This window comes from Ceratina calcarata, unplaced genomic scaffold, assembly GCF_001652005.2.
Source record: "Ceratina calcarata isolate Rehan_Ccalc_2016 unplaced genomic scaffold, ASM165200v1 scaffold470.2, whole genome shotgun sequence".
In the NCBI taxonomy this organism is placed as follows: domain Eukaryota; kingdom Metazoa; phylum Arthropoda; class Insecta; order Hymenoptera; family Apidae; genus Ceratina; species Ceratina calcarata.
Genome location: NW_017171129.1, coordinates 315,144 through 323,045, shown reverse-complemented (window position 1 = coordinate 323,045; position 7,902 = coordinate 315,144). Strand labels below are relative to the sequence as shown.

General features: G+C 43.7%; 1 protein-coding gene and 1 long non-coding RNA gene across 5 annotated transcripts in view; both read left to right on the top strand.

The window, feature by feature from the left end:
• Nucleotides 1–1,199: 1,199 nt before the first annotated feature.
• On the top strand, nucleotides 1,200–1,883 carry LOC113464656 (uncharacterized). The gene is made up of 3 exons (XR_003389500.1): nucleotides 1,200–1,378; nucleotides 1,446–1,554; nucleotides 1,620–1,883. It is a non-coding gene; the product is annotated as an uncharacterized LOC113464656 (long non-coding RNA).
• A 2,110-nt stretch (nucleotides 1,884–3,993) lies between these two features.
• The window catches only part of SERCA (ATPase sarcoplasmic/endoplasmic reticulum Ca2+ transporting SERCA), a 44,939-nt gene continuing 41,030 nt past the window's right edge, over nucleotides 3,994–7,902 (top strand). The window contains exons 1-2 of one of the 4 annotated variants that reach the window (XM_018028640.2): nucleotides 3,994–4,312; nucleotides 7,135–7,326. In XM_018028640.2, the coding sequence (XP_017884129.1) occupies nucleotides 7,209–7,326 (118 nt within the window). In that variant the 5' untranslated portion in view covers nucleotides 3,994–4,312; nucleotides 7,135–7,208. Of the gene's footprint in view, nucleotides 4,313–5,303; nucleotides 5,484–6,412; nucleotides 6,776–7,134; nucleotides 7,327–7,902 lie in introns of those variants that run through there. The other 3 variants (XM_018028642.1, XM_018028641.2, XM_018028644.2) reach the window with 3 other exon arrangements.

Below are 7,902 nucleotides of genomic sequence, written 5' to 3'. Positions count from 1 at the left end.
GTTCTAGACATGCTTTATTGTTGAATGACATAGGATATTCTTGATTGGATGAAAACTGTAATTTTGGCAACCAAAAAGTGATAATTTTTTTAAGGAAAAAATCGAAAAATTTCTTAAAAACGCCATTTTGTCATATTTCAACATTTCTCGAATATTCTACGTCATCGAACGGAGAATACCTTCTAGTTTAAGAGCGTCTTTGTCTTTTTTCATTTGAGGCACCCTAGCGAACTGTATGAGTAGTTGAGGCCCTTTTTTTTTGCGTTTTGGAAAATAGCGCATAACTTGTTAGCCTTTAGCTATTTTTGTACAAAAAAATTATTTTACACAGTTCATTTATAGACAAATACATCCACAAAGTTTAAAAAAATTCCATAGAATACTTTTCTTAAAAAAAATTCTCAAAAATGACCTAAATAAAAATTAAGCGATCACACTAGTGTAGAAGAGCAGAACCGGCACCAACGTGACGTTGGTGTGCACGATACAAAAAAAAAAAGAAATGAAAGAGAGGATTCGAGATTTTGTCAGTGAGCGAAAGAGTGTGTCGCGTTATGTGCCTAATCACTTATATTAATTTATATTACGTATGATTAATACATTTTCTCTTACGTCCATCATCCTAACGCGTTTGTTCGTCCATTTCGACAATCTTTGTCTTACACTAATAAGGTTCCTTAAGCAAATGACAATCTTAAGAATAAGCAACGACTCTGAACATCTCCAAGGCTATGCATGTGATATGCAAGATGAAAGAGTACATTTGCATAAAGCATAAAAACAATTGAGCTAAGCACAAGGATTTGTTAATAATTTTGTTAGAACCCTTTGTTAGAATCGATGAGATTTTGATTCTAACGCCTAGGATTTTGACGAGCCATATTTCTTGCAACGATTATGCAAAACCTTTCGTCATAGATTTGTAACTGGCTACGCGGTCGTCCGTCGACTCGCGGATTCCTGTCTCCCTCGGCGAAGTGAACGCACCCGGGGCGCATATTTTTAGTGAAACCTGTACACCGCATAGGATAATACGAAATTAGAACGTCGCGGCCTTTGTACGAGCCGCGTCATTAGTCGCCCCGAGCACAGGCCCCCAGCGTGCGAGCTAACTTCTGTCCCTGGCAGGCATTATTGTTGCCAGAATCCAGAATAGACGTATCTCGGCTGTTCTTCTGCGCCCCGTAACCCCTATCTGTCATTCCGTGTCTCAACTTTGATCCAGCCGACGGCCAACGTCTGTAAATCTCACCGGCCTGCGCCTCTTCATCCATGATTTGTTGCCCCGAACCGAAACGTGGTTTCTCCACAAGCTTTCCTCCCTGTGGCTCTTCTTTAGCCGAACGCAAATACAATTCCTCTTTACTCCAACTGATAGGTAAATAAAATTTCGATCCTCTTCTATAAACAATTTGTTCCAACCGAATATTTCATTGTATTTTTAGGATCGGTTTCTCGGTAAACGTCTTCAGACTTTGTTTCACTTTTTCCCCTGACGGACGTCACATGTTCCTTATCGTGGGACACGCATCATCCGCTACGCTCGGTGTCATCGTAGGTGTTTAGCACTTCGTTTATAAAAACGTCCATAAATAAAATAGCCGAGGCTCTGTTTTCAGGGTCCGTCGAATGAATCCGCGTGTAATATCAAAGTCTCTAGAACACGTGTTCCACTTAATAGAACGCCGTTAAGCCAGAGCTCGATCATGGCATTAAACGCTGATGCGTCTATCGAGATAAAGATTTGTATTTCTCAGAACATCGATGCTTCCTAGATGTAAAAATCAACTGGATCATTCTGCAGACAGTGAATATATCATGTAAAACAGTTGATAAATGTTTTTGTGGTCGTAAAGTATTTTACTCTTAATAATGTGACGATTTTAAAATACAAATCGACGATCCGGTGCGTACGTTCAGCTTTTACGTAACGCTTTATGTTTTGCGTAAAAATAACGCCATGCTTTGAACCCGCGCACTGCTTGGTAAGCGACGAAATGACGAGGTCTATTTTTGTTCGCTATAATGAGAAGAGAATACCGATGACTTCTCCGGAACTTCATAGCCAACGAGTTGGTGATCCGTAAATCCATCGAAAGTCGTTAAACAGTCAATGGAACTGAAGAAGTGAAAGCTTTGGTTCATTCCATTTTTTATCATCCATGAGGCCCCAGATTTACTTAGATTTTCACAAACAGAGCGAACGTAATATATTATTTAGTAACCGCACGGAACGTTGACCGTTGCTCTCTTCCTTCTTCCCTGCCTTACCCTCGTGCTTCGTACACTTGAATCATACAGGCGCCGCCGTCGCGTGGGCAGCTTCTTTTATGATCCTATTTATGAACAATCTTCCTCACGCGAAACACGTTTGAGTTTAAATTTTTGTTCAATCGTCGGTCAAAGTTTTCTTCGATTCAGGTTTATGACATTTTCAATGAAAATCTATTGGGTTCGGGAATAAGTTCGTAGCGTTTTTACCGAAGACTTTTATTTAAACAAAAAACAATAATTATATCAATAAGTTAATCAATTATAGAATCGTTTTATGATCGCAGTTCATTTTTTCCGCCAATTCACGACTGGTTTGGCGACCGTTCTCCTTCAAAAGTGATTTGAGACGTTCTTCATCGAATTCAGAAGGCCTTCCGCTGCGGGACGAGTCCTCGACGTTAAAGTCGCCATTTTTTAACTTTGCAAACCATTTCCGTGCTGTAGACTCGCCTATGACACCTTCTCCATACACGTCGCAAATGTCCCGGGCTGCTTCGGCAGCTTTTTGACCTCGATGAAAAGCAAAGAAGAGCAGGTGTCGAAAATGTTGATTTTTGCCTCCTGGGTATTCCATTTCTAAGCCTGAAAACTAATAAAAAATTAAATAACTCAAAAATACAATTAACATAGTTTTGTAGAGCAGAAAGAGTTCTATCGAATGAATACTTACCCGTTGCCAAACAGCAAACAAATCGTTGTAAAATAAAAGAAATTATAAAAACGCTATGAACTTATTTCCCAACCTAATAGTAGTTAAGCTTCTCTTAAGTTAGTCTCTGTCATAATAACTTTGTGCCATTTTGTTTTACTCTCAATCACCGAGTCATCGACTCCAATCTCTGCTTGAACTTCTATCAAGTTTAAGTAAAAGTGAGGTTAAGTAATGAGCAATGAAAGTCGAGGCTGGCGGCGATGATCGAAATTAGTGCGGAACAATTAGAAAATGGCACGGTCCTATTTTCGGTGCATAAAATTACATAACATCTCGGCGAAACGAGCAGGATTCGTTGTGAGAAACCCGTATTTGATCCATGGCCACGTTACGCCCGTTTGCGAGTGTCGCGGATCGCAAATGGGCGAACAACAAATTTTCCGCGGAGTCCGATAGATTGTCTTCGAGGATCTAGTTGATATCGCATTTGGAACAAAGCCAACCACCTATTTTCGATCTTCAGAAAAATGCCCACCTTGAACATTTCCAATATGAACATTGTACATTCAATTATGTCCATTAAACGACGACTCAGTGAATTCCTAAATTTATCCGACATCTTTTAATTCCAGATTTAATTCCTTTAAGGGCGTGACCTTCGACAAGGGTTAACCTTCTATATTTCATAAAATGGATTAGAATTTTCTGATTTTCACAGATTGTGAAGGTATGAATTTTTCCGAAGCTTTTGCATACTGAAAGCAAATGTGAATGAGGAAGTTGAAGAGTGTCGGTCGCAGCGGAACCGGGACCGGCGGCGGAAGTCAGCAGCCGCCGTAGGGGCGTCCCGCGATTTTTCCGAACTCTGGTTGCGGCGGATCGCCGAATCCGAAGGTTAAATGGAAAAAACGTGCGGGTAGAGACAACGGGAGGCTGTGCAGCGGCCGGGACCACTGGCTTCCGGCCAGAGTTTTCCATCGTTCGTTGTCTCGCCGGCAGGTAGCGACGGCTACGGACTATTTAAAGGAATTTCGACGAGGTTCGTCGCTTCGTTCCGTTCAGCAGCGCAGGCGTTGCCCTTTGAATGTTTGTTTGTTACCGCCCTTCATGTAAAGATTAAAACGAACAATCGCGCGTTCTCTGAAGATGTACACGCTGGAGTAGCGAGCGAGTCTGCGTCGGATATATCGTCGCAAGTTAACGAGTGTTACCGATCCGTCGTTCGTTCTTTTTTTTTTTTTCGTTTCTGTTCAATCGCAAATTATTTCCGTTCGACGAGACTCGAGAGAGGATCGCTGGTTGAGTGAGACCGGGATCCAGCAACAGCCGGTCGCCGGTTTCCGTTCTCGGCCGACTGGACTCTGGTGAAGTGGAACAGAAGCATTGGTAAGTCCGGTTGCCGCGCAGACATACCCGCAGTGCTTTTGTGACGACGACCACCACCACGACGATGCTATATACACAGTGCGATCGATTAATCGGAACCGTAGAAGTGTTGTTGTGTGGGGCTAGGGACTGGTTGAAACAGCAACTTCTGTGGATCTTTTTATTACACTGGTGGACTTTTATCGATGGACATCGTGAGAAGGGAGAAAGGAGGCTATACCGATAGTGTTTGATAGAATCGACGGTGTCCAGTGATAGATGAGAATGGATGATCAAAAAGATCGAGGAGTTTCTTTAAGTTTTATTTCCATGACACGAAGGTCAGGTTCGGTGGAGGAGGAGGAGGAGGAGGAGGGGGCGGTAGGGGTGAATCGGTACCGGGGAAAAGGATTTAAATTTAGCGGCTCTCTTCCCGTGCAAAATCCCGAGAGACATTCGTTCGTTTCACGCTCGATTTCCCGTTGTCAGAAGCATTTAGTGACGCGAATTAACCCCCCCGGTCCAGTGAATGCTGGCTGGCCAGAAAGTGTATCAGCCCAACTGGCCAGCCAAACCAGCAAAACGTATATTGCCTCATCGCCGATGCTAGGCTCGCGTTACGTACCAACACGATCTCTGCTTGTTTGCCAACAAACGTACTACATTTGCTATCTTTATAGCACCCGTCCACCGTGTTGCATCCCATCTTCAAATAGAAACCGTACCGCCGCCATCGCTAACATTATATCAGCGCCAGTGTATTACCTAACGGTCGCGTATTATCCGATTCGCATATTCTGATCCTCAATCCTATCGATGAAGATTAGTAGGCACCCTCGAAGTTGGTTTCCAAGGTTAACGAGAATAATGTTGAAACTAGCTGAAGGGAGGATCGGAGGGTAGCTCGAGGGGAGGGAAAACGAGAGTGGCCAGCACTGCCAAAATAATTAGGAAGTCGCCGTCAGAGACGTGCTAAAACCGTCCGCTGGGACACGCGCGATTTTGCCCGGTTAGTCGCGTCCCGGGTGTCCCAACGAGCTTCTCGCTTCCCAACTGCACCGGCAGTCCATTAGAAATCTCCACTCGTGTCTCGTCTCTCATCTTCGGCTTCGACGCGTAGCGTCCACTTCTTTTGAAACTCCTTGATATGATCATCCCTGAGGGGATGTTCGCTCGTTTCTACATCGAAAGGGTCAGTTCCTCTCGGGTTTCTCTCAAATCTCTCACTCCGAACGCGATCGTTCGAGCGAAATCGTAACCCCGATCCCTGCTCTGGCATTCACGCTTTTAAGTTTAACTCTAACCTTGGCTTACACCTTCGTTACACGACCTTTACACTCGACCCTGTTAACCCTGAAAACCCCACCACCGATCGCTATCAAAATTAAAAAACCAGGGCGCAAATTCTCACGTGTAAATTAATGTTTTACAATGTTTAAATCGTTTTCATGTGAGCCGCCTTAACGACTAACGTTACACGAATTAAGCTGACCGTCGACGACTTAATTCTAAACGATGCTTATTTGTACACAAATCTAATACATAATTCAGGATATAAACGAAATACAACAAATTTTATAAATCGTTGTTACATAACATGATTTTCTATTATATAACGAATTCGATGAACGTAGAATTTGTGGCGTGAGCTGAACGACAGGAACCGGTTTAGCGAGGATTTGATGTTCGGTGATTCGGCGAACTGTCTGCGGTTTGAAATTATGTAACGACGATGTCCTTTCGGTATCTTAAAATACGCGCCAAGGAAATAGACTAGCAGAAGACTGAAAATAGCCGAGTGCGTCACACTCGACGAACGGCGTCCAGCCAATGGCGTCGTTCCACATGCTCTGTTCGTACGACGGCGAACTCGTATTTCTGCTGCGCCGAATCGTCGAATTCGTTGGACGAGTTTACGTTACGCGGAAACTTCTACGAATGCCCCGGGGGCGAAACGGGGGACCGTGTCGTTAACCCATTGACGGGCGTTCGGCATCGACTGCCCCCCCGGCCGTTTAATAACCAACCCTTGAACTCGTCGGGAATTTGCGGGAAACGCACGCGCGTTTCCCGACGCGGCCGCTTGCGGCGCATTCCGTCAGGTGGCGGACGTGTGCAATGATTCGTCGTTCGCCGTGTCAGTCTCACGGAAGAGGTTCGCTCGGCATTTAGAGAGGATATATCGTGAAGAAAATGACGCGCGTCTCAAATTTCTGTGCTCGGGTATCGTGATACGTCGCAGAACGTTTTCGTTTAAGTGTTCGAACGAGTTTAGTCGTCGACGGTTAATTTCGTTTCGTTTCTTCCTCTCTGTCTGTCTGTCTCTCTCTCTCTCTTTCTGTATCTCTCTCTCTCTCTCTCTTGCTCCTTCGTATTGTGTGCTCGAGTGCATCTTCGGGACCTGTAGCTAACCTAAATATTCGACAGCCGTAACGTAATTTCTCTGTGACACGTCGCCAGCGAATACTCCGTGCTTTGTCCACGGTGAGTTTCACTCTGTTTAATCGACCGGGATAATCGTTAATTAGTCGTGGGGTTGGTCAGACCGGGACGCGTGGCTCGGGGATTGTTCACGTCGGACATAGTTTAACCTGGAATTATCCGTCTCGTGAACGCGTGCACGCTGCGGATTAGTCAAGGTCCTCACCTAGAGGCCTACTTTCTCGTTCTATATATTAAAAACATCCACTATAATCGTAAATTAAATCAGGCAGGAGTTCCTTAGTCAGACTTGTTTATTAAGTTTGGGCGATTTTTCCATTTGTTGCGTCGTCGTTACGCGCATTCGAATACGTAAGTTTGACCTCTGATTATTAATCCGTAATCGTTTGTTTGAATTGCAGAAAACCGCAGTGTGAATGAACGTGGACGACCACTGAACAGATAAGATTAGTGACATACTAATACAGAGGTAGCCATGGAGGACGCCCATTGCAAAACAGTGGATGAGGTTGTAAACTTCTTCAACGTCGATCCTGAGAAAGGATTGTCCGTCGATCAAGTTCAGAGGAATCAGGAGAAATATGGTCTCAACGGTAAGCAGATTTCCTATCTTCATGCATTCATCATTCATACGTGCTTTGGATTTCAATCTAGCGTCGACCAAGGATCGTTTTACGCATGTGGAGTGAAGGAAATGTCCTATAACATGATAGATAGGTTCCTAGAAAATGTTATGTTCAGAGACAGTATAATATGAGAGCCAGAGTTTGTACAAAAGGAAGGGTTACGGGTCTGAAAACTGTACAGCTAGTGACAACGAAACTGAACCAGTTTGGGCTTGTGTTAGTTTCTTCTAGAGCAGAGCTGCTCAGCATAGGCAAGGGCAGGCCCTCGTAGTTCAGATAAGATAAGCTTGACGCTCATGAGGAATTATTATAAAATTTTTATGCAAACGGCAGACAATAATTGACTAAAAGACTTGGTGTTCCTTTCGGACCTCATTGACCACTTGAATACATTAAATGTCAGGATACAAAGCAAAAAGAAGACAATAATCTGAAGTTTTAGTAAGAGAAAAATTTACACAACTTATTAGATTTCTACAAGGTGTTACCACGAGATCAATATCCGCAATTACATACAACTTCCGCAAAAATTTCATGTATGTT